This window comes from Gracilinanus agilis, chromosome 4 (genome assembly GCF_016433145.1).
Source record: "Gracilinanus agilis isolate LMUSP501 chromosome 4, AgileGrace, whole genome shotgun sequence".
NCBI classification, from domain to species: domain Eukaryota; kingdom Metazoa; phylum Chordata; class Mammalia; order Didelphimorphia; family Didelphidae; genus Gracilinanus; species Gracilinanus agilis.
In genome coordinates this window covers 151,689,859-151,717,852 of record NC_058133.1, presented here as the reverse complement: position 1 = coordinate 151,717,852, position 27,994 = coordinate 151,689,859, and the positions used below count along the sequence as shown (strand labels likewise).

General features: G+C 35.6%; 1 protein-coding gene across 6 annotated transcripts in view; it reads right to left on the bottom strand.

The window, feature by feature from the left end:
* Nucleotides 1-27,994, bottom strand: part of ARID4B (AT-rich interaction domain 4B) — a 212,676-nt gene that overhangs the window by 107,052 nt on the left and 77,630 nt on the right. For all 6 annotated transcript variants that reach the window (XM_044671621.1, XM_044671619.1, XM_044671624.1 and 3 more), the window contains exon 3: nucleotides 1,958-2,068. In XM_044671621.1, coding sequence (XP_044527556.1) covers nucleotides 1,958-2,068 — 111 coding nt within the window. The remainder of the gene's footprint in view (nucleotides 1-1,957; nucleotides 2,069-27,994) is intronic.

The following is a 27,994-nucleotide window of genomic DNA, read 5'->3' as shown; positions in this document are numbered from 1 at the left end:
TATATACATATATATATATATACATATATATATGTACACACATATATGTATATATAAAACATAGATTAATAAAATATAAATTTAGAAAGGCAAGAATACTAATGACTGATATCAATGAAAAAGGCTTCTCATAAAGTTCCTTGAGCAGAACTGGAAGAAAGCCTAGAAGTTCACAGAAGGGAAAGTTTGAGATTGGAGAACAAGTTATTAGATTAGTCTCGCTGGAAAATATATCAAATGAAGAAGACTAATATGAAATGTCTAGTAGGTGGTGAAAAAGAAATAAAGAATTCTATTCACTTCTCCATACAGGACTGAAGCTCTGTTCTCTTATATTTATAAATGAAAGGAGTTGTAAAATTGGTGAACAGCTCCTCTCTCATAACCTCTGGAAGGGTGTTAACAAATTTCTATTGCAAGAAAATTACAGATGTGCAAAGAGAAAGCAGGAGAGGGCTCAGAGGCTTCTTTTATAATATTAGATTACAGATATGTACAACAAATAATTAACAGTTATGAATATAACTCTAGACTTTTTATTTTCATATGTCTAAGAATATATATGTATGTACATATGTAAATATATGTCCATGTGATTATTTGAAGACTGACTTTGCCTTCATATACTTTACTTAGTCAAAGGATTTTTGGATTTTGTTTTGGAAACCTCAATTCGTAATAACTGTAGTACATTATCCTGGAGTTAAAAACTGAGGCACGTGATGAATATGATTTATGATTTTAAAAAATTTAAAAATATTTTTAAAATAAGTTACTTTTTGTCATAGAATTAAAGATTTTCAGAGTTAGAAGGAACCACAATGGTCATGTGAAAGGAAATTTCTTTATCTTAACTCAATCAAATACTTAGCTCCACCCCTTTAACTCAGTCAGAAACTTGTGAATCCTTCAGATAAGAGTTTACATCCTCAAAGGACAAAAGGTAGATCCCATAGAAACTGCCCCTCCTGGGCAGTGCTAGGAAAATTTGAAAGCTGTGATTAGTGCCTGTGAATTGGGGGAGATACAGGAAGTGATATGGAAAAAGGACTATAAAAGATCATGTCTTCCAGATTTGGCTCTCTTCTGGCTGGGAGGCATTCCTGCCTTGGCTTTTGGAAAGACTCTTTCCTTGGATGCTGGGTTAGTGACTAGCACTGCAGGAAGAATCTGTGTTGGTGGAACTCTGGCTGAAGACATCACCAGGACTTCTGGCTGAGAACTACCAGGAAATCCACATGGAGATCGGGTCTTGGGGAAGCCCCCAGTGGGGGCTGAGCCAGACTTCACCCAAGAAGTGCTTAGGGCTGATAAGCTTGTTAAGGCTCTGTCTTTTTTCTCTATTTCCCACTTTCACTTTTTCTACCTTCTTATAAATAAAAGCTGCTAACAGTCATTTTGACTTAGAGGCTAATATTTTATAAATGACAACCACTTTTATAACTCTCGTATTGAGTCAAAACCTAAATTTAAATCTTACAGTCATTTATTTCAATACCTAACTAAGGGGCTTTTACAATAATTTCCCCAAGTGATTGGCCTGTTTAAAATTTAAAGACCGGAAAACCTTCAGGGATGGGTAAGAAGTTCTAGTGAACAATTATATATAATTCTACTGGATTTTCTGTAACAGTAAAACAAGGTCTATATTACATGATTTCTAATGCCTCCTTCTAGTTTTAAGATTCACAACTGTAAATATAATAAGCACCAAAGCTGAATGGAAAATAGCATTGCTACATTAGACAACTGTATTACTTAACTTAATTTCATTCCAATTATATGCTAAATTGCTATTAATGATTTGTTTTACTATGCTTTCTACAGAGATTACTCTTAAAGATACTAGGTTATATTAAACAGGAAAAAAAACCCTCAAATTCCATAAAAGTTAGAATTTAAACAGTATTCTGGATACTAAAAGCGCAAGAATATATAGCTAAGAAAGACCTGGTACCTTGACTTTGACAAGTCTCTTTGTGGTCTTGATCTTGGCTTCACAGAAGGCTCCCCTGTATTTAGCACTCACATCAGTGCCCACTGTCAAATAAGGAGGCTCATCAATGGCCTAAAAAAGGAAAACATAATGAATATTTAATCCCTCCAATTTTTTCCTAGCAATCAGATCCCAAAAGAGCAAATGTAGTTTTATACTGCTAAAAAGAGAAAACATAAGATATTTTCATACATTCATTATTGAGAACATATCATGTCATCTAATAAAGTGGCAGTTTATTTGCAAAATAATCAAAAGTCTTCCCACAAAGCCTAAGGTAAAATAAGCCAGATTTTGACACTTTATTCCAGAAAAGCCAGATATTAGACAAATCAAAATTAGAGGAACACTGAATTTTGTAGGTACACTGCCTTAAGTCAAAAGATATGAAAGGCAGTTTTCAAAGAAAGAAATCCATCTACCATCAATCATATGAAAACATATTGCAAACAACTAATAATCAGAGAAATGAAAATTAAAGCAGCTTTGAGATTCCACCTCCTATCTATCAGGCTAGCAAGGATGACAGAAGGGGAAAATAGAAAATGCTGGAGATGCTATGGGAAAAAAAGTACCAGCCCTTTGGTGGTACAGTAGATAGACTACTGTATCTGGAATCCAGAAGATCTTAATTCAAATTATCCTCAGATAATTAATAGCTGTGTGACTTTCAATTCACGTAACCTTTACCTGGCTCAATTTTCTTAACCTAAAATGGGGAAAATAACAGCATCTGGCTCACAGGGTCATTCTAAGGATCAATTGAGATAGTATCTGTAAAGCCATGCCATAATTCCCGGCACACAGTAGATACAATATAAATGCTTATTCTTTCCCTCTTTCTCTCTTCCTCTACCCCCACTATTCCTCCATCCCCCATTGTACACTGTTGGTGAAGCTGTGAATTGGTCCAGCCATTCTGAAAAGCAGTTTTGACTATTCCCATATAAAAGTACCAAACCAATCAGACCCTTTGAACCAGCAATACCAACTATTAGGCTTATATCCGCAAAGAATTAAAAAACAAAAGGAAAAGGATCTATATGTACAACATTTATAGTAGTTCTTATAGTAGTTAAAGATTAGAAACTAAACGGGTAGAAGTCCTATTGAGGAATTGGCTTCAGTAGCTTTTTGAGGTATCAAAATCTCTACAGCCTTTCTTCTATTACATCCAAAGTTTTAAACTTTTCCATCAATCTTTTAAGGGAAATAAAGCTCCCAAGAGTTAATGTATTAAATTATGCATAAATATGAATACATATATTATGTTCAAATATTAAATTAAATAAATTATACTCCACCACTAATTATATTATAGCAGGGATTAATTACAATAAAATATAATGATATTATAAAATGGCATTGATGGAGATACACTTATACACACTATATACTTCTATATGTACTTCCATTGGCAGAGAAGGATCTATTTAGGTATCAGGCAAATCAGACCTGTCAAATTTTGGGGAAAATTACTTTTGAAACCCTGAGACTGTCTGCAAAAAAAAAAAAAAAAAGTTCTTGAAAGTAAGTTTCTTCGCTGGCTTTACTAGGGCTTTAATGAATTCTATAACTTAAAAGAAGAAATAATTTCATTGCTTTTCTATACTTTTGGAAAGACCTTGACACTGAATAAACTTGTCATTTTAATCATATAGCAAATATAATGCCAGTGAAGAAGACTGTTACCTCTTTATAATAATAATAATAAATTCAGAACTAAAAACTCAACCGTAAGTATATTACATGCACTTTCTCATTTGAAACATGAGATAGGTAGTACAAGCATCACTATATCCATTTAAAAAATAAGGAAATTGACAGGTAATTTGCACAAGATCACATAACTAATGGCACAACTGAACTTCAAAATAGAATTCTTTTCAATTTTTTTCCAAAAGAGATAACATATATAAAGTGCTATGCAAACTTGAAAGTGAAATATAAACTCGAGCCAATATTGTTATTGTTATTCCCTTCTAGTTCTACTTCTGACTTTCTCGACCTTGCCACCAAGCATCAACTGCCATTTTTTCCTAAAATAGCTCTTCACTATGCAGGCTTCATCTACCTCCCAACTCTAACTTTTGACTATGAAGACTTTGACATGAAGTTTCCAGCATGGATAACCTCTCTTATCCTCTTCATGTCTTTTTTTTATGAATTGTCCTCCACTAGGATGTAATCACCCTTAGAGCAGGGAATATGTTTTCTGCTAGTTTCCTTGCTTCATTGCTGATATTTTTCTATTGCATATGTTGAATACCAAGTAATTACAGTAATTTGGAGATGTTTTTCCCCCCCAAGAATAAATATGAAGCTTAATAATTTAATATTAAATATTTTAACATTTAGTGAATCTTAAACAGAAATAGAACAGAATAGGGGTGTATGTGTGTGTCCAAGTGTCTGTGTGTGTGTCTAGGTGTCTGTGTATACACATATGCAGAAGGATGGGGAAAGATCTGGAAATAGTATTCATAATCTGATATCAAGGGAGAAAATGTTGGTTTAGAAATACCCACAAAGAAGAATTAAGTTTAGAAAGTTTGCCTCTATGTATTCCATGTAAGCTAGGTCTCATATTTCAAGTAACAATAAAATTCATGTGTGTGTGTGTTAATTTTCTCCTTAGCCTGATATTGAAAATATGAGTTTTAAGACCATGCATTTAAATATATAATCATGAGATTAAAAAAACAACATTTCAAATATGCCAAAACCAGGAATCCAACAGGTGACATTCCACTTACATGAGGATGATCTGTCTAAATAAATTATAAAAGCCTTTCCTTTTTATCTCCACCTCTCAAATAAGTCTTTAGAGGTTGCACAGGCCAGGTCAATCCATAAATTACTGGGAATCTTCTTCATAACTCACTTGACAATTGCTTATTTATCTACGCTTTGCTTATTGATCTCTAGTGAAAAGGAACCCACCATTTAGTATGGCTGCCCATTCCATTTTTGTACACCTGAAATTGTTAGGAAGTTTTTCCTTACAGTAAGTCTAAACTTGTTTGGTGTTTTGTTTTGTTTTGGTTTTTGCAATTTCTTTTCTCTTTTAATGGATAACTTTTCAAATATTCATTTTCTAGAAGCCCTATTTAAAAAAAAAAAACTAAGGTCAAAACTAGATTATCAAACCAAGCCAACCTATTTGTTCCTTTACCTAACCCAAATTGCAACTGAAAAATCAAACACCAACACCAAAAAAGTCCAAATTCCAATTAAAAGTTAAAAATGTTCACAGTAAGTTTATAAAAGGAAGCTAAAGATATTGATTGCATAAAACACATAGACTGTGCTTTTTATTTTTATTTTTTAGAATATTTTTCCATGGTCCCATGATTCATGTTCTTTCCCTTCCCCCCAAACTCCACCCTCCCAGTAGACAATGCTCAATTCCACTAGGTTTTACATGTATCATTGATCAAGATCTATTTCCATATTATGGATAGTTGCACTGGGGTGATCGTTTAGAGTCTACATCCCAAACCATATACCCAGCACCCCATGTGTTCAAGCAGCTGTTTTTCTTCTCAGTTTCTAGTCCCACAGTTCTTTCTCTGAATATTGATAGTGCTCTTTCTCATAAGTCCCTAAGAATTGTTCTGGATCCTTGCATTGCTGTTAGTAGAGAAGTCCATTACGTTCAATTGTACTACAGTGTATCAAGTCTCTGTGTACAATGTTCTCCTGGATCTGCTCCTCTCACTCTGCATCAATTCCTGGAGGTCTTTCCAGTTCACATGGAATTCCTCCAGTTCATTATTCCTTTGAGCACAATAGTATTCCAACACTAATAGATACCACAATTTGTTCAGTCATTCCCCAATCAAAGGGCATCCCCCCTCATTTTCCAATTTTTTGCCACTACAAATAGCGCAACTATAAATATTTTTGCACATGTCTTTTTCCCTATGATCTCTATGGGATATAAACCTAGTAGTGGTATGGCTGGATCAAAGGGCAGACAGTCTTTTAGCACCCTTTGGGCATAGTTCCAAATTGCCATCCAGAATGGTTGGAGCAATTCACAATTCCACCAGCAATGCATTAATGTCCTAATTTTGCTACATCCCCTCCAACATTTATTACTTCCCTTTGCTGTCATGTTAGCTAGGTGTGAGGTGGTACCTCAGAGTTGTTTTAATTTGCATTTCTCTAATTATAAGAGATTTAGAACACTTTCTCATGTGTTTATTGATAGTTTTGATTTCTTTATCTGAGAATTGTCTATTCATGTCCCTTGCCCACTTATTAATTGGGGAATGGCTTGATTTTTTGTCCAATTGATCCAACTCCTTGTATATTTGAGTAATTAGAACTTATAGACTGTGCTTTTAAAATAAGGATTCCATTTATTACAAGACTATAATCAAGAATAAAAGTGTTCACTCTGACTGCCATCTGTATATTCTCATTTTTATCTCTTAACAATCATCTGTGAGGAAGGACTACATTCCAACTTGGAGAACAGTCACTGAAAATGTTCAAAGTTTGGAGATGAAGTATCTTGTGTGATGAATAGCAAAGAGACCAATGTCTCTGAATCACAGAGTACTTGGGAATATAAGGTATAAAAAACTAGAAAATTGGAATAGGCGTAGGTCATGAAAAACTGAACATCAAATGAAAGAAATGGAGTTTACCAAGTAGCAAGAGTGACATAGTTGGACCTGCTCTTTAGAAAAATCACTTTAGTGGCTGAATGGAGGAGGGACTTATGGGAGAGAGACTTGTGGAGGTAGACTAATCATCAGACTACTGTAATAGTCTAGGTATAAAGGAGATCAGGGCATGCGCTAGAGTGGTGGCAGTGTCAGAGAGAAAAATGTATTCAAGAAATATAGTAAAGGTGAAATTGACAAGCCTTGGCAACAGACTTGGATATGGGGATGAGAGTTGCTGAGAGAGAGAGAGGTTTCTAGCCAGAGAGAACAGGAGGATGGTAATGCCCTTGATAGTGATAAGAAAGGTGAGGAGACTTAAGAAGAAAGATAATAAATTCAGTTGGGGCAGCCAGGTGGCTCAGTGGATAGAGCATCAGACCTGGAATACTTCCTAGCCATGAGACCCTCACTTAACCTTAATTACCTAGTCCTTACTGCTCTTGTGCCTTGAAATAGATACTTAGTATCAATTCTAAGGTAAGAGTTTATGAAAGAAAAAAAAAAAGAATCATTCTAGATGAGTTCTGTTTTAGACATATCAAGTTTAAGATGTCTTCTAGACATCCAGTTTAAGATATCTGAAAGGCATTTAGAGATGTGAGACTAGAAATGAGCAGATACAGGTTGAATAAATAGATTTGAGAATCATCACCACAGAGATCATAATTAAATCCATAGAGTTGATAAGATCACCAAATGAAACAGTATGGAGCAGTGATGGCATATCTCTTAAGAGAGCACATGCCCCAGCCCCCAGACTGTGTACCACTGCCACCACCACAACCTCACCACCATCCCCAGCCTTACCTCAGACAGAGAGGGAAAAAGGGAGAGAAATGGCCTGAGTGCTCTGGTCAGGGGAGAAGAATTGGGGTAGACAGGTGAAAGGGAGCAGCTCCACCAGAGTCCTTCTGCCTTTCTAGTAATTAACTCTGCCAGGGACAGCGTACCCACTGAGAGGTCTTGCTCAATCAGTTTGCCATCAGAGGTATTGTGTAAATGTAAATTAGCTCACCCTCATTCATTCTTTAGGCTTTAGCCACTAAAAATAGAATTAAGTGGGGAGGGGGAGGTCTATGACCCACACATGATAGTAAGTGACAAATCAAAAACAAGGGACTGCCCCCTGCGCATTTGTCCACTTGAAATTGGAGGTGGATGCAGGAAGTGACAAAAGCTGCTATCTTTTAAATATGATGGTAACTTCCTGTTGGGGACTTTTGGCACTTTGAACTTGGTGTGGAAGGAGCTCCAGTGAGAGCTCAGACTGCTTCCCTTTGAATTGTCACGTGGGTAAGTTAGGCTGACTCTCTTTCTCTTCCCTAGGCGTTTCTAGAGGTTCTACCCTCAGGGAGGCCTCTCTTCTTAGAGGAGGCCTTGTGGCTAGAAGTCTTGTTTAATTAACCTCTGTGCCCCTCTGCTGGGGTCTCTAAATCCCTACCTGGTTCCAGCCTCTGGTCCGGGCCACGGTTTCTCTCTCTCAATTTCCCTACCTTCAACCTTCCTAATTGTAAATAAACCACCATAAAAGTCATCCTGACTTGGGTCTATTTTACTTCGAAATCAAGTTAATTGATTTCTGGCGAACAGACCTTAAATATCTAGTCCAACAATAATTCCCAATTTTCCCCTCTTACAGTACAGAGGGAGAAGAGAAGAGGAACCAGGACAGAGCCCTGGAGGACATCAAAGGTTCACCTGCTTGACCTGGATGAAGATCCAGCAAAAGAGACAGAGAAGCAGCCAGACAGGTAGGAGAACTCAAAGAGTGGTGTGTCCTGAGAAGCTACAAAGAATGCTTCAAAGAAGAGGGTGATCAAAAGAATCAAAGGTAAAAGACGGTTGGGGGCAACTGGGTGGTTCAGTGGTTTGGGAGCCAGGCCTAGAGATGGGGGGTCCTGGGTTCGAATCTGGCCTGACACTTCCTAGCTGTGTAACCCTGGGCAAGTCACTTAATCTCCATTGCCTAGCCCTTACCACTCTTCTGCCTTGGAACTAATACACAGCATTGATTCTAAAATGGAAGACAAGGGTTTTGAATTTTAAAAATAAATTAAATTTTTAAATTTTAAAAAAGAAAAAGGATGAGAGCTGAGAAAAGGTCATCATTTTTGGCAATTAAGAAATCAAAGGAAACTTTGGTGAGAGTAATTTTGGTTAAATTATGAGGTCCAGAGTCAAACAGTACAGAGTAAAGAAGAAAGTGAGAAGAGGAAGTGGAGATACCTGCTGCAGAAGATTTTCTCAGCCACAAAAGACAGGAGAGATATGGGACACGAGTTAGCAATGAATAGACAAAATAGGATTGTTTTTTGAGAATTATAGAGACATAGGCATATTGGTAGGCAGTAGTTAGTAGCAAGAAATAAATCCAAGATACATGTAAGAATGGAGATGACAGAGGGACTAATCTGCTGGAGGAGATGACATGGAATGGGATCACTGTGCATGTAGACAATAGCATTGGTGAGGTAAAGGACTACCTGTTCATATGAGACAGGGAAAAGAAACAGTGGCAGAAAGCATATGAGTGATATAAGGAGAAAGGGAGATGACAGAGCTCTTAGTAAATGGTCTCAATTTTTCCAATAAAAAAAATGAAGGGGCAGCTGGGTAGCTCAGTGGAGTGAGAGTCAGGCCTAGAGACAGGAGGTCCTAGGTTCAAACCCGGCCTCAGCCACTTCCCAGCTGTGTGACCCTGGGCAAGTCACTTGACCCCCATTGTCCACCCTTACCAATCTTCCACCTATGAGACAATACACCGAAGTACAAGGGTTTAAAAAAAAAATGAAGCAAAGTTTTTACCTAAGGGAGTATATGGTTGGGAAATCATGGGACGTTTAAGGAGGGAAGAAAAGGTTTAAAAGAGCCACTATGGTGAATGTGATAGTGAGTTAATTAGAGAGGCATAAAAGATTACCTAGGAGCAGTTAGGGACTAGTTGAGATTATGTAATATAAATCTATTGTCGATCCAGCCAAAACAGTTGTGCGGTTTTCTCTACCTTCATTCAATGGAGCACAAGTAAAGGAGAAAAGGTAGTGGGTGGTGGAATAATTCAAGGCTGAGGCTTTCTTAACCATCTTGTTATTTCCTGCCCTGCCATACTTCTCTGGACTTCAACATACTCTCAATAGTGGAATTATCCTAAAAGATATGGTCTTTTCTCTAACTACTTTTTATAATTTTGTATGTATTCATAGGTATACATATTGTACTCCTCTAGAAAATGTGAGCCCCTTAAAGGCCTCTAGAGGTTAAGTAAGTCTTTGTGCCTAGTGTTTAATATAGTGCTGGCACATGGTAAGCACTTACCAAGTGATAAAATGAAAAAGGTATTATACTAGGCAGGATTCAGAAGGCCTTTCTAGTTCCAAATATTTGTATGGTCTTAAAGAAACTCATTCATTTTTTTCTATCTCTAAAGAAAAAAATGGAGATAACTTCTGTTCCTGAGAGTTCACAGGTTGATTGTAGGCATCAAATGAAAGTGCAAATCACCTTAACTCTGGGGAAAAGGAGGGAAATCAGAAAGAAAAAAAAGTTTCCCAGTTTCAAAAAGTTAGAAAGTCTTTGTTTAAGCAATAGCCACTGGTAACAGCTTCCCTCAAGGGACTATAAATACTTCATTATAATAAGAATTGTGTGCACATAAAAATGAGTTCATATTAGGCATCATTTATACAAGAAGACACTGCTGTTCTCCAATTTAAAGAAAGCAGACATTAATTACTGGAATCCCCAAATATGGTCATCTGCTAACTTAAAATTCTTTAGATGAAATGAGTTAAAAATATAGTTATGACAATTTATCTATGCCAAGATAGATCTCTTGATTTATAAGCACTTCTCTTTAAAAGATTATCCTTTGCAGGCAAAAGTTTAACATTCTTTTTAGAGGCCTTGTTTTAAAAAGGAATGTAAAAGAAGACAGAGACTCTTCCATGATTGTGCAGAAGACTTAAAAGACTTGAAGACATCAAACCATCTAACCAAGTCACTTGAGGGTTTAATTGGCATTGAGTGTTGTTGTTTAGGCAAGCCAGATGGTAGGACAGCACCTCATAATTATCTGCTCCAATTAATTACTTCAATGTGCTTTGCCATAGAAATTGTATATCATGACTCCCATAATCTACATGGCAACATGAAAAAAATCTCCTAATTTAATAAGAACCTACTATACAGCAGATATTAGTATTTGATTAGCTTTTTTAAAAAATCTTTAAAAAACAAAACACTGCAGACAACATATACATGGCTCAAACAAAAAAAAATGTGGAAATTCCAGAAAAAATAAAACGAGAAATCTAGTTAAAAAAAGAAAAAATACAGAAACCAAAGTTAAGTTCTACACTGGAGAAAAGAAATATATTTAAGAAATTGTGAACAATGGGCTATGCATTTGATACTATTATAGAGAGCTATGCATATTTATTAATATGAGTATATTAGAAATCTAATAATGCTCAGATAGGACACTAGCAATATTTCAACTGTATGAAACTGGACAGTAGTTTCCAGTGCAGTACTCTGATAAAAGGATGAGGTTCCTTTGCTAGAGCATACCAACAAGTAAATACCATGATATAAAAAGTATTTGTCTCCTAAACTAAACTTTTTTTTTTAAACCCTTAACTTTTGTGTATTGGCTCCTTGGTGGAAGAGTGGTAAGGGTGGGCAATGGGGGTTAAGTGACTTGCCCAGGGTCACACAGCTGGAAAGTGTCTGAGGCCGGATTTGAACCTAGGACCTCCCGTCTCTAGGCCCAACTCTCGATCCACTGAGTTACCCAACTGCCCCCTGAAAACAAAACTTTTTAAAGAGAAAGAAAACCCAGAAAATGCATAGAAATAAAATGTCTTTTGTTTAAAATCTGCTAAAAAAATTAAGCTAAATAAACTAAAATTATTTTTACATCAGTGTAGTCTAGTGAAAAAAAAAAGAATGTGGAGTGTGAAGACTGGAATTCTAGGCCACCAATTAGTGACCATGATCATATTGTTTTGCTTCTGTCTTTTAGTATTACTTAATCAATCAAAGAAGGATAATAATTGTCACTTATACTACTTCAAGGGTTGCAGTACAGATACAAAGATATAGTAATCAAAGTCACAGAGTTGGAAAAGATCTTAGAAGTCACTTTCTAGTATCCTTCATTTTATAAATGAGGAAACTGAGCCAAAGAAAAAATCATTTGCCCAAGGTAACACAGTTATTAGCAAGAGCTTCTCTTCTCTTATAATCTCTTAGAACCTCTACCAGCTCCAATGAGTTCAATTATCCTCTCTACATAAATGAAGAGAGGAAGATCTACATATCCAACTGGTTTCTCTCTTGAGCTCTAGTTCTGTATCCTCAGCTGCCCATTGATGATTTCTGACTAGATGTCTTGGCAGGCATCTCAAACTGACATGTCCAAAACAGAACTTAATCAAGTCTCTCCTCAAACTCATTTCCTTTCCCTAATTTCTCTATTTCTGTCAAAAGTGGCAGTACCCCTTCTACTAACTCAGGTTTGCCAACTTGGGAGTAATCATCAATTGTACATTCCAGATGTCTTCCAAGTGCTTCAAAACTTCTGAGTATCACATTTGTTTGAGATGGTTTGTGTGAATTTCAGTAAAAGTATTTCATAACAGTACCTGGAAAAAGCTACATTGCTACTGTAAAACTAGTGGAAATTATAAGACTTTCCTCAAAGCTTAAAACAAATCTTTAGAAACAACTGTAAAAAAGGACATAAATTAAACTTGGCTGAAATTCCCATTGTTATTATTTAGTCATTATCAATAAATATAAGCACCACATGAATAAAAACAAACCATTCAAGTACAATGATTTCAAACATAAGTAAAGGATTAATAATCTTCCCATAAAAATGGGTACTGTCTCTTTAAAGAACATTTCTCACTAAAGCACTAAATAAAAAACCTTTTGGAATGTTGTTTCTGAAGAAAGTTAATCTTTTTTAAATACCATGTTAAATTTTTTTTAAACCCTTAACTTCTGTGTATTGGCTCCTAGGTGGAAGAGTGGTATAGGTGGGCAATGGGGACCAAGTGACTTGCCCAGAGTCACATAGCTGGGAAGTATCTGAGGCTGGATTTGAACCTAGAACCTCCTGTCTGTAGGCCTGACTCTCAATCCACTGAGCTACCCAGCTGCCCCCTTAAATTTTTATTAAGAAAGCTACTACATACATTTTGTATTGGTCAACACAATTTGAAGGAAAAGAACTAGGCAACATTTAGTAATAACCTTTCAAATTCAAACTAGGTATGAGAATTATAAGTAAAGTCTAATTAAAAAACATAATGTTTAATGCTCAATATAAAGTTAATTCAAACTTGCTCTGATTGGTCTTTTTGATAACTTTGGAGACAGAGATTTAAGATAAATATCTTATTTATAAGTTATTGGAAATAGGTAGGAAATTTGAGGTTTTATTTAGTGGTAAGGAGAAATAGAGTAGCATGGTTTCCAGGAGAAAAAAAACCCACAAGGGGAAATCATTTGGGAGTAGGTAGAAGCTTGGCATCCCCTTAGTTTTTTAGGGTTTCCCATTTATCACCTTCTTAAATCCTTATAACTTTTATTAAATTAAGATTAAGTTTTTTTATCTGACTCTGTTATCCATTGCATGAGCCTACAAATAAGGAATGCTGTTACCCTGGCCCTTTATCTAGAAGAGTGATAGGCAAGCTACAACCCATAGGCCAAATGCGACCCCTTGAAACGTTCTATCAGCAGTGGGACATTATTCCTAATCTGATGAATACAATGAGTAGGATATGATACAATTAAACTTCAAAAGAGTTGCCTTAGAAACAGACTGACAGATAAGCATTTCCTTTCCTTTGGCCCCCTCTTTAAAAAGTTTGCCCATCACTGATCTAGAGTATCTGACCAACAATAATAAGAAGATACTGAAGTCTAGAAATTATCCCAACAGTTTTTGGCAAGTTAAAAGGGAATCAAAGAACCTACAAACCTAGTTTTAGAATTTAACCTCCATCCATTTTAACAGTTAAGCCTTCATTGCCTGCCACTGTAAAAAGGCCTTGGAATTCAAAGTAACCAGTTTTTATTTTTTCAATGAACTGAACATAGGTGGCGTCAAAAGACAAAAACCAGCCAGCTAGCCAGTCAGCCAGTCTCACAGTCTGTAATTTTCAAGCAGTTTGCAGGTCAACCCCACAATATGAAATGTGATTGTTTAATTTTGAAGTGGCTTTTCTGCCTAACTTATTTCTAACTACCATTCCTCTATATATCCAAGGAATGTTGTCATATGCCTTTTTAATGCCAGTCTTGTCTCTAACAGCCCTGGAGGTTACATCCTATATACCTTTGGGGATATTAATACTAGTATCCATGACTATAATGCTGAGAGTTCTATTATCCATATTTAACTATTGGAAAGTCATAATTAAGAAGAGCTTAGGAATAGAAGAAAGATTTTTTAAAAGAGCTTAAATTGAGAGTTAATTATCTTGAGACCAAGCTGAATAGAATTGAAATGCAATATGATGAGTGGGCTAAGACACAAGGGGCAATCGGATTAGACAAAGGAATTGAGGGATCCAAATTGGACAAAGAAACTGAAGCATTAGAAAACAATCCATCCCGTAGGTTTCCACTTAAGAATGGGATCCTCAATATAAGATGTCATAAGAGATTTACCCAAGCCGATTTAGACTCTTTCAAATCTTCAACCCCGAACTACAATGAAGAACCAATGGCAGTAGTGAAACAATTTAAAAAGAGTAAAATTATATGATCCAACCTATTTGGACTTTGACATTCTTATGGATGAATTGTTATCATAAAGAGAAAAACAGAAAATTATTGAGGATACAAATAGGAACCCCAGATTAGCTAACTGGCCTTGCCAGGATCCCAATTGAGAGAATAATTCTTTTGCTGAGTATAGAGATTTAATTACAGCTAGAGAGGCCATTATCCAGACAATGAAGGGTAATTCAAAGAGGTCAGGGATGTGGTCAAAATTTGAAAGTTTGAGGCAGGAAGTGGGAGAGACCCCATCCACTTTACTGGACAGGGCAATAGATTCCGCTGAGAAATGGATTGGCCTTGACATATGCAAGGATAAATATGTAAACCATATCAGGAGGCAGTTCATTAAGAATGCATGTCCAGAACTTTTTCTAGAGCAACTGTCCAAATTGGGATGTGATGGATCTTGATGAGATTAGACGTGTGACATCTTATATTTATCAGGATGACAAAGATAGACAATCAGAAGAAAAGAAGGATATCATAGATAATTTAACAAAAAAAAAAAAAAAGACCTAAAGCTAAAGTTAAAAATTAATGAGGTGCAAGATAAAGTAGCAACACTTAAACCTAGGACATCTTATAATAAGTCTAGAGGATACAAACAAACCCCTCGTTGCTATTTATGTAATAGACTTGGTCACCTAATGAGAGACTGCCATTTTAGGGGATGGGTTTTTAGACAAAATTCAAGGAATTATAATGGGAAATTCAGGGGAAACTGAGGCAATAGATTTTAATCGGTTCAATGGCCATGGAAATTTTGGTTTTAATAATGGCTTTAAAAATGGTTATTATGGTGGATATCAGTATATAAGACCTAATTACCCCAACCACTACGATGATAGATGTTTCAATGAGTCAGCACAAGCCCCAGACTTAGAAGTAATGCAAAATTATATCAAAGTGGGTATACATCCTAAATACCCACAAGTAGCTGGTAAGAATCCCCAAAAGATGGAAATGCAGAAGGGACAACATGGGGCAGCTGCCATTATGAAGGTGTGCAGAGGGGACTACAGTTGAAAAGATAGTGAAGGACTACAAAAGTGAAGCAGATATAGAAAATGGAACAGAAAACTTAGGTAATTGGCAAAATGATATGAGGGAAGCGAATGAAGATGTAGTAAGTGGAGGACAAGAACAAGAGCTTAGTTTTCCTGATCCTGCTGTATTAGCACCAATTATTCCAGTGCATTCCCCTGAGAACAGTACAGAACCCCATGTTACCCTGAAGGTGGGAAGCCATTTGTACAATTGCCTACTTGACACTGGTGCTACAAAATCTGTCTTACAAAAATCCCCAAAAGAATGTGAAGCAGTGGGACAATGGAAATTGTGGGTGTGACAAGGAAACCCCAAGTAGTAAAGAAATTACAACCCAGAATGGGTATCCCTAAGGCCTTTTAGTGTGGAACATTCTTTCTTACTTCTGCCAAACTCCCCAATGAATTTAGAGGGTCGAGATCTTTTGTGCAAGCTCAATGCAACTATTGTATGTACCCCTATTGGAGATATTTTGCTAGAACTACCTGAGGAATCCCTAAATCTTTTTCCAGTGTTATTTCTGGATGCAATAGATTCAGAGTGAAGGAAATCACATCTATGAAATACCATCAGATATCCCCGAAGGTTTATGGGCCACAGATGTTGGGTTATTAAAATCAGCAGTCCTTGTAAAGATTGAAACTAAAGGAGGTCCAACACTAGCAATCCCACAATACCCCGAGTAGAGAGGCAATCAAAGGGATAGTCCCTATTATAGAGTTCTTACTTCAGCAAGGAATGCTAGTGCCCTGTATCTCCAAATAGAATACACCCATATTACCTGTGAAGAAACTCAAGTTAGATGCAAATGGAAAAATGGTCTATCAGTTTGTGCAAGATCTGAGGACATTCAATGACCATGTTATCAAAAACCACCCTGTCGTACCAAGTCCTGCAACAATAATTTCTGCAATCCCAGCTCATGAAAAGTATTTTACAGAGGTAGACCTGGGCTCTGCTTTCTTCTCCATCCCAATACATGAGGAATCCCAAAATATATTTGCATTCACATGGAAAGGAATCCAGATGACCCAGCACCATTTGCCCCAAGGATTCTGCAAAAATAATCATTATTTTCCCAAATTTTGACTAAAGACCTTGCAAATATCCATTTCAAAGATAGTAGGCTGATACACTTTGTAGACGATCTGCTTCTCGTGTCACCATCAGCCAAAGTGTGCCAGTGGGAAAGTAAACATCTTTTCCTAGAGTTCTACTCTCATATCTGTCAGACTATACTGCTAAGGGTCATTTTGGGACACAGGCTATCATAGATAGTGTCAAAAGAACATGGATAGCTCCTGGCATAACCAGCATTGCTAGTAAAGTGTGTGCAGTTTGCTCTGTTGTGTCAACAATACAACCAATATATGTTCAAACAAAAAACTTTTGGGGGTCATCCATTATCACACACACACCTTTCAAACATCTGCAGAATGATTAGATAAATATGCCCAAAGCAGGGAATTTCAAATTTTGTCTAGTGATTATGGACCTGTTGAGTCGGTGGCCTGAAGTTTTTCCATCTAACAAGAACACAGAAAGCTTTGTAGCAAAGATCATATTAAAAGAGACCATACATAGATTTAGGATACTAGGTAGAATTGATTTAGACAGAGGAAGTCATTTTATAGCCTCGATTTTAAAACAGATCTATGAAAATCTAGGAATCACACCAAAGTTCCATATTCCTTACCATCCACAAAGCTTTGGACAGGTAGAGAATAAACAGAGAAGTAAAATCTATGCTAGGGAAGTTGTGCACAGAGACCCATTTGAAATAGCCAGAAGATGGAAGAAGGAAGGTATTGATTTAAATATTTGGTAAGTATTCAGTTCAAACATCATTAACATATAGGACACATTTATCACAGTGTTTGCAACATCATAATTTGGTGATGAGTATTCATGGCAATAAATGAATATGAGTCAATGACCTTGGAATGGACCTATGACAATGACTGTGAACATTAGACAATAAGGTCTTATATCACAGGAAGATTCCATATATTCCTATGAGATAACATCAAGGAAACTCACATACTTTTCATAAAGAAAATTTTTAAGGTTTTCTATAACTAACTTAAAGGGGGATGTTTATCTTCCCAACAGATGAGTTTAAAAGGATATGTAAATAGTCTGTACATAAGATGTAAATAGTGAGAAAAATTTGTACATAGCATGTAAAATCTGAACATAACATATACATAACATGTACCTAGCATGCAGACAATGTGTAGATTTATACAGATTTGTATATATCTGTATATGTGTACATAGGTTCCTATAAGATTTTGGTTTAGCAAGGCATTTTTGAGTTTTGATATAGACAGTTTTTGGTTTTCTATATTAGTATAGAGCTTTTTGCATATTTTAAAAGTTTGGCTTGAAATTTTTTCCATAAAATTTATAAGATGCATTCTGCATGAGTTTTACATAGTTATTATTTTAGATAGGCTTTGTTTTCTGTAACAGCATAGGATGGAAATTTGTTTTTCTGTAACTATTTTTGTAAGAGTTGCATGTTGCATTTGGATTTCTGTAATTTTATTGTTTGAACTTGCAAATATGTTTTCTTTAATTTCTTTCTTCTGCTTCCTGAAGTTCTCTTTTCCCTGAATTATAACTCTAGCATAGTTTTAGCTTAGATAAGGTGTAGCATAGAAATAGGATAAGATAAGCTTAAGGTTAAGATGTTGGGTTTTTTTTTTGTTTTGGGGGGGGTGGTATATAATATTAAGGTTAGTATAGATTTAGAATTACACAATTAACTGTGATCAAATTGGAGAGATTGTATCTCTCTCCATATGATCGAAGCGGGGATTATTCGGAATATTATTGATTAGTAATTGATTCTGATGAGTTGAGTGACAAGAGAGAGAGGAGTTTTTGTCAAAAGGGCTCAAGCAAGTTCAAAAATGCAAACCAAGAGTTCTGTTGGAATTCCCAGGTGGGATTTTTTTAATTGCCACTGGGAGATCTGAGATTCTGCACAGTTGTCTGACTGACTCTCTTGGGGATCTGAACTTGGTCCTAGAGGTAGCAAAATTCCTGAGTTTCTTGGTCTTTCCCTATGACATTTTGGGAATGCCAGAACTTAAAGAGTTCGTTGATTGGCTGTGGTTGGAGAGAAGTTACTGACAGAGAAGAAACCAGAATATCTTTTCTTTTCTCTGAGCTCTATAGGAAACCTAGAGTCACAGCAGAGCTTCGGTTAGGCCTCAATCAAACTTGCTCTGACTGGTCTTTTTGATAACTTTGGAAACAGAGATTTAAGATAAATATATTATTTACAAGTTATTGGAAATAGGTTATTTAGATAGAAAATTTGGGGTTTTATTTAGTGGTAAGGAGAAATAGAATAGCCTGATTTCCAGGAGAAAAAAAAAAACCCTGTGAGGGGGAATCAGTTGGGAGTGGGTAAGAGCTTAATATCCCCTTAGGTTTTTTTGGGTTTCCTGTTTATCTATCGCCATCTTAAATCCTTATAACTTTTATTAAATTAAGATTAAGTTTTTTTTATCTGGCTGATCCATTGTGGGAGCCTACAAACAAGGCCCAATGCTAATACCTTGGCCCTTTATCTAGAACAGTGATGGCAAACCTATGACACATGTAGCCATTTTCAATAACACGAGGCTGAGAAGTATGGGGCTTCTGTAGTTTGGACACTCTGTGCACAATAGATGACAATTCTACCTATATTAATTTGCCTATTTTGGTTTATTAAATAGTTATATATTACAATTATACATTTTTGTTATTTAAACTATAAATATTGCAGAATTATGGTTTTTTTCTTGAAGTGACACACCACCCGAGTTATGCTCATTTTTTTGGCGAATTTTGACACACCAAGCTTAATGATCTAGAGTAACTGATCAACAACAATAAGAAGATACTGAGTCTAGAAATTATCCTAACAAGGGTCACAAAGCTACTAAATATCTGAAGCAAAACTTAAACTCAAGTTTTCCTGATTCCAAGTTTAGTATCAATCCACTTTCGTCCAGCTGCCTGTTCATGTATAAACAAGCCTTTGGAAGGAAAGAATCTCTTCAGATTTTCTTTCTGATTTTACTTTCTTCTCCTACTGACACATGGGTCATTCTCTCACCAAAATTCCACTAAATAATTGACCAGTGCTGTCAAAAAGATCATTTCAAAATATACTAGATGAAGGAAAAGTAACATAAGTGGAAGACTAGCTCAAGCTAGAAAAGCATCTTAAGGAAAGATAACATAAGGTTTGTTTTTGCAGAGCATTTGTTATATTCGATGGCTTTGAGATGGCTTATAATGCACAATGTCCAATAATTATGGTTTTCAAACAGCTTGACATTTATATGGCAAGAAAACATAACATATCATAACACCATGATCATATGATGATATTGCTGATGAGGTATAATTACAGGAGAATTAAAACAACAACAAAAATAATAAACACATATTGCTTACTCTATATGCTATGCACTGAGCTAAGCACTTTACAAACATTATCTCTGATCCTCATAACAGTATTAAAAAGTAGGGGCTATTATCCCCATTTTACAGATGAGTAAACTGAGGCCAGCAGAGGTTAATTGGCTTGCCCAGGGTCACATATCTAATAAACATCTATGAGGTCACATTTGAACTTAGGTCTTGGTAAGGCCTAGCCCACTGTCTACTATCTCACCCAGTTGTCTCTAAGCAGGGAATAAGGGAATGAAGGTGCTCCCCTGGTGAAGTATACAGAATGCAAATGAGGGGTATGCACACTTGTCTGACTATCCAATGGGAACCAATTTATACTCAATTTCAAATCCTTGTAGCAGCTAAGAAACAATTCAATGGATGATTATTGGAAATGGTAAGGAAGCAGGAAGAGGGGGGTTGAGAAATAGTATTTGTACAACATTAAGGAGCAGTTCAGAATCATTGAGACAGGGAAGAGTAGGTAATGCTAACTACTGAGTGCTGACAAGAAAGTGACAAGAAAAGAGGGAGGGAAGTAATTAAACTGTTCAAAAGCCTCTCAAAGACCAATCTTATAATAGGTAGTGAGTAATAATGTGACATACTGTGTGGTAAGTCCAGTACACAAAAACTGATAATTTGAGGTGGGTCTGGTAAGGGAATAGCTTCCAGGGCATTGAGAGAAGTCCTAGGGTAGTGATGGTGAACCTTTTAGAGACGGAGTGTCCAAATAGCAGTCCTCACATCACATTTGAGCCCCTGTCTTACCCCAGACAGAGGAGGGAAGAAGTGCTCCCATTGGGCTGCTAGAAGAGGGACAGGTGATGGAAGAAATGTCCTCAGGTGTAGTGGAGAAAGGGAAGGGGGCAACATGCCTGCCATAGGTTTGCCAACAAAGCACTAGGCTCACGACAAAAGCTTAAATATCTGGATATGGATAAGACACTGGGTTCCCTGACAGACTCAGGGGCAAAGACAAGGACCATAATTAGTTTGGTTTTGCTCTTCTATTATTCTTTGTGATCTTTAGTACTATTTCAAATTGTGAAATATATAAGGAATGTGTATTCAAAAATAATCAAAAATTGATTAATAAGCATTTATCAAGTACCTATAATACACTAGGCATTGTGCTAGGTATTAAGAGATGAAAAAAGCATTACAGAATTAGTGTAGTTGATTTCATTGGTGGTGAAAATAGCTTATTTATGGAAATGTGAAGACAACTAAGCTTAATTCTTGTTTTCTCTTAGAAAAAATATCTATTAATTGTGTTTTATGCTAAGCTTCTTAGGAATTCATTTCCCCAATATCATTTCTTACTGTTTTATGAAGAGATATTTCTCATACTCTTGCTTCACCTTCTAAAGATTTTATAACTATGTTAATCTTCCAAACAGGTTTGTCCTTGGCTGACATATCTCCTCTGCTTGGTAAGGAACTCAAGAGTTTACAAGCAGAGGGTGTTCTATCTTCACTTTTAGCCTTTTTATTGTGGTGAACTTGCTTTACATTGCTTAAACTTCTGTAGAGAAAAAGTGATATCTTAAGTTGATTCTTGTTCCTATCTGTAACCTATTTTCCTAAACTGATAGTTTACCATGCTGAGCTTTTTTTGACAATATGCCATATGTTCTCATAGAAAAATCTACCTTCTAATTTGATATTTATTTTGATTTTTGCTCTAGCATGACAATGATCAGATTCTATTTAAACTATTGACATATAATGACATTAAATCTATTATTGACATGACTCCCACACTATTAGTCAAATTATATCTATTATGAGCTAGTCCATTTCACTTTTTGTAATGTTATTTGGTGCTTGAGATGATTTGCTTCTCCTGATTCTCTTTCTAAAATTTAGATACATTGCCTCTGCAAAGTTTACAGGTCTCAAGCTTCTTGTGCTTCTTATTCTGAACTGTATTTTCTAACATTTTTCACCATACTGTACTATTATCCATATTTACATTAAAAGTTGGCAACTATTAAAGTAAATGTTAATTTGACAGGTATTATCCAGTTCTTTCCATATTGATGCATAAGCTTCAAAATTATTTTTATGATGATATTTTAATGCCCCATCATAAGCAATGAATGGTTCGAAAATCAATCTTGTCACAAAATTGAATTGTTTCTTGTAGTCTTTGAATATATAATGCCAAAGTCTTCAAACTATTTCATTCACCTCTTCAAGGAAAACTTGTAATAAAACCTTCCATTTAGCTTCAACTTTCATTTGTTTCTGGTTTCATTGATATCAATAACATTAAGACTAATATTATTCAGTTTTCCCAGTACTATATCAAGTTGTTGGTCACTAGACAAGTATGTCACAGATAGCATACCAAGAATTAATATGATTCTTTGCATCCTTTGTTCCTTTTTCCACAACTTTCCCTGAAAAGTATAAGGGAATTACACAACTCTTACAAACTTGCCCCACACACACACAGTTGCCAGAGCCAAAAAATACATCACCTTATTTTCAATCTACATGATAAATCTCCCTATATTTAAGAAGGCCGATATATAGAAAATAATCTGCCAACAGACTAATCTAAAAACTTTCCAGCATCATATTTTCAGTTTTCTTTGTTAGGATGGTCTTCAAAAGCCCAGGGTCACTTATAAATTATGATAAAGCAGTGGTGTAAGCACTCTTGTGAAGGCCTAAATATTCTCTATTAAAAATCCATACACATACGTATGTACACACACACACACAATAAGGGCAGCAGGCAAATTACTGTGAATCCTTAACTTTGTTGAGGTAATTCTCTGAAAAGCATTATTCAAAAGGAGCATGTAAAGATATAAATATAGCCAGAAGAATAAAAGAATGCCAAAATAAATGACAAGACCTTGAAGAATCAAATAATATGTAATAAGAGATTTGACCTAATAAAGATACATAAATTCTGATAAACAAAAGAAAAGGAATAATAGAGCAATAAAAAAGGATTTTTCCATGAGGCATGGAGACAACTTTCACTTAATACTGATATCTCAAACTCAAAAGTTTTGAATTATAAAATTTGGCAATCAAGATAGGATACTTGAATGAGCATATTTTAAATGACTCTCATGTCATTTGCTTATCCAGTTGATTATTCTTAAACTAAAAATTACTTACAACAGAAACTACTTTTACATGTGTAATAAAATTCTAGGACCATATCTGTTTAATCTGACTAGAATGTCACACATTACCACACAAAAATAAGGACTGCAATAAATGTTTTAAATTTTTATTGATAATTAAATCTTTAATTTTAACTAAAACAGCTAGTAATAGAAAAGGCATGATGATATCAATCAATAAACTTCAATGCCAGGCACTGTGAAATCCAAAGAATACAAAATAAAAAGCAAAACAGTTCCTGATAATAGGAGTTTATATTTTAAGGGGGGAAATGCCACATTCACAAATCAGTATATAGGAAGATAAATATAAAATAAATGGAAAGTAGCCTTACAAGGAAAAGTACTAATAGATAGGAAGACTAGTAAGGCCTTTATTTGGTGGCACTTGAGCTGAGTCTTAAAGGGAGTCAGGGATCAATGAAGGTGAAGAGGTAGAATATTCTAATACAAAGGAATGGCGATGGAGATGGAATTATAACATATAAGGAACAGGAATGGTGATGGCCTATTGTGTTCAAAGACCACAGAACACATGGAAGAGAGTAATAAGGTAAAAGGCTGGAGGATTAAGAAGATACTGTTAAGTAACAAACACTGGGATTTATATTTGATCTTCAAGATAAATAGCTTGACACTAGAATTTACTGAGTAGTGGGGCGTCAGTCAGTCAACAGACATTTATTATGTGTCAGGCACTGTGCCAAACTCTAGGGATACAAAGGCAAAAAACAGTCCCTGATCTCAATGAGCTCACAATCTAACTAATGAGATGGCATGCCAACAACTATATACAAACAAGGTATATACAAGATAACATGAAGATAATCAACAGCAATAAGACACTAGCATTAAGGGGAATGAGAAAAGGTTTCTTGTAGAAAGTGGCCTCAGATGAATATTGAAGAAAATCAGTAATTCAGAGACAGGAGGTAAGGAGTGCAATGAGTAAGAAGACTGGAACTGTAGATAAGAGAAAAGTTACAGAGGGCTTTAAAAGTCAAACACACAATTTTATACTTGATCCTGGAGGACATAAGGAGTCAGGGGAATAAACTAAATGGGGGGGTGGAGGGGCTAGGGGAACAATGGCAATATAGTCTAACTTATTCTTTGGGAAGATTAATTTGGCATTTGAGTAGAGAATGGATTCCACTAACAACACAGTAAACACACATTCATATTCCAGAATATATAGAAAGAGGTAATGAAGTAAAACAGCAAAAAAAAAAAAAAATTTCTACAAAAAGGGAAACTATTTCATATTGACAAAATAAAGATTCAGAGTTTCTGCATTCCAGAGGTTGGAGCAAAGGGAAAAAGTGAAGGAGATGGGGTTTTTATTAAGTGCCTCCTAAGTACTTGCACTGTGCTAGACACTTTACAAATGTTTCATTTGATCCTTAAAAAACCAAGTGCTAATACTATCCTCATTTTATCTTTGAGGAAACCAAGGCAAACGGAGGTAAACTGACTTGCTCAGGGTCCTACTGTAAGTTTTGGGGGTTAGATTTAAATCCAGGAATTACTGATTCCAGCCTGCACCATCTACCTGCCTCTAAAAAATGAGCTATGTCAGAGAAGGGTTATAATAAGGAGAGTCAATGGCTCTACAAGCAACTTGAAGAAGAGGACCCAGGTTAAAGAAGTCCCAAGAAACAGTGAGCTTTTCCCCAAGGATGTCCTTCTAATACCAATCTATCAACAGACATTGTAATATAAGCTATTGTTTCCAAGTACAATGAATTTTTCCTCAATCACAGAGGGTCAGGGGTTAAATAGAGAGAGAAATAAATGTAAAGTTAGGCAGAGAATCCGACCTCTGCCCAGGTGTTAAGAATTGTCCTAAAGGCTCAAAGTGATTGTAGCTAGACAGAACCTTTCCTCTAAAATAAACTCCCTAATGGTTTCATAAAAACCTAGAAGATTTGTGTAAACTGATGCAAAGTGAAATAACAATAATGTAAACATAACTAACTTTGAAAGACTTAGGAACTCTATTAAACACAATGACTAACCACAATTTCAGAAGTCCAATGATGAAACATGTTATTGACCTCCAAACAAAAAAGTTGATGGACTCAGATGACAGAATGAAATATATTTCTTTTACTAGTTCTTCCTTCCTTCCTTCCTTCCTTCCTTCCTTCAAGACATGGTTAATGCAGGAATGTTTTGTATTTTGTTCCTTCTTTCAGACATATCTGACTCTTCATGATCCCTTGAACCACACAGCATGCCAGGCCCTTCTGTCCTCCACTATCTCCCAAAATCTGCCAGGAGTTCATATTCGTTGTTTCAATGACACAATCTATCCATCTCATCCTCTGCCATTTTCTTCTCCTTTTGCCTTCAATCTTTCCCAACCTCAGGGTCTTTTCCAATGAGTCCTATCTTCTCATTATGTGGCCAGAGTATTTAAGCTTTGACTTTAGTATCAATCCTTCCAATGAGTAGTTGAATTAATTTCTTTTAAGTCTTGAATGAGGTTGGATTCTCTGCCTAACTTTACATTTATTTCTCTCTCTATTTAACTCCTGACCCTCTGTGATTGAGGAAAAATTCTTGTTGTCTAAGGGACTATCAAAAGTCTTTTCCAGTACCACAATTTGAAAGCATCTCTTCTGAAATGCCGAGTTTTCTTTATAATCCAACTCTCATGGACATACATTACTTCTAAAAAAAACATAGCTACTACAATAAGGCCTTTTTGTCAGCAAGGTGATGTCTGCTGGTTAGCATGCTATCCAAATCATATCTCTTTTAACTTCATTACTGCAATCACTGTCTCCAATGATCTTTGAGCTGAAGAATATAAAATCTGACACTACTTCCATTTCTTCTCCCTCAATTTGCCATGATCTTAAGTTATTTTTTTTAATGTTAAGCTTCAAGCCAGCTTTAATGATCTACTCTTGACCCTCATCAAGAGGTTGCATGACTATACATATTTGTAATGGGGGGTGGGGGAGGTGGAACCTAAAATAAATTAAAATAAAATAAACTCTCTAAAGCAAAAAAAGGGAGCTACATAGACCTGAGGAGGCATTTTATTGCTCTCAGACGTAAAAACAAGTTAATTATTTTAACAGGATACGTTACATCAGTATCCTAGTCTGGTCTTTGCCTGGCACATAGAACATTATCTGACTTGAATGAACATTTCTAATATGTAATCAAATGACAGGGAAACTAAAATTCAGGAGGAAATTCTGATCTCCCTAAAGGTAGAATCAGGTTGGTGACAGAAAAAGGCAAAAAACCCCTTTGATTAATCTAAGTAAGAGCAGAATTCCTTTCCTCAGAACTTTACTAAATTAGGGAAACTGTATAGGGTTCAACTGACATTTTTACTACTACTGTTCTGTTTGATAAATCAAGAGTCTGATAACTAAATTATGAACCCTTAATCTTGACTGAGAAATTTTTTTCTTTGTTTCTGAATACTAAAAAATGTACTGAAATCTCTCATAGGAAGAGATAATTTCAATTAGCACAGAAAACTTTGCTATTTTAGTCTGCTTCCACACAGTGCTCATAAATATTAACAAATGTATATATATATTAAATATTTGAACACAGAGTACTAAAGTTTTTCTTCCACTGTTATAAGAAGTAGAACTTAAAGAGAACTGAGGGGGTAAAATCTATTTTCCCTCAAGGTCTGTCAATTTCAACAACTGATAATTACCTAGGACTTTCTCTTTCCTAATATGCAGTTCATTAATGGAACTGAGGAAGGCTAGTTTACAATCATGCTGTTCCTAAAATAAGGAGGATCAAGGTATTTTTAAATTAACTCAAAAATCATTGTCTCATTCTTGCAACACTTAGCTGGACTTTCATTAATACACCCTTCCCAGAATCTCAAACTTCAGTCCCATTCTAAACAAAACTGTAACTTCAATACATGGGAATTGTGTTCTAACCTGATATTATTTATTTCCTTTATTGTGTGTGCTTTTCAGATATGTGGCTGATTGTAACACAAAGAATGATTAGGACGCTACTTAAAATTATATTGAGCTATTCTATAATCAGGAAATTAGTACTTTAGGAATCTGTTGCTACATGTACAAGAGGATATTAAGAAGTCCCAATTTGACATAAATAGAGATAATATAATATCTGTATCACTAAACAAATTGAGTATTAGCCCACCCCTAACCCAAATTAGTAAATTCACAAAATGTATAATTAAAAAGCCTCTTTATCAAATTTAATCACCCTAATTTTACATACAGTCACCCAGAGACTACTGGCCCAGTTCAGACTAGAATCCAAAATGCCTGATTCTCAATCTTATCCTCTTTTAAATCTTAAAATTCAAAATTTATTGAAGTCAAATCACCAGTCACACCCAAATATGTTCTGCTCCCTAATCTTGCCTTTTTATTTCTTTGTTTGGTTTCAACATAATTTTGCTATTTTATCCTCGTATTACTAGCTTTCAAAGAATGAATGAATAAATAAGCATTTATTAAGTGTTCCTTTTGAGAATGCTTAAAACAGAACCTTTTTAGGTGCCATGCCAGTTTGAAAAGAGTTTATGGAGATGGGACATAGCCCGCGAGTGTTAAGTTCAGTTCCCTACTATATTACAACCAAGAAAGTAACAAGGACGAATTTAAGACATGCTAGGAAAAAAAAACTTGAGCAACTAACATGGAAGGAAAACGAAAAAACAAAAACAGTAGAAACGTGGTATAAGCATGGAAAGATTAGCAACAAATTTCAAGGAAAACCAGAGACTAGGGTCCCTAAAATGGTCACTCTGATATAAATCTCACAAGTTGCCAAATCCTAGCTAAGAGTTTTTTTTCTGTTAATTGGGTTAAATGGCTAAAGGGCCTCACTTTGTT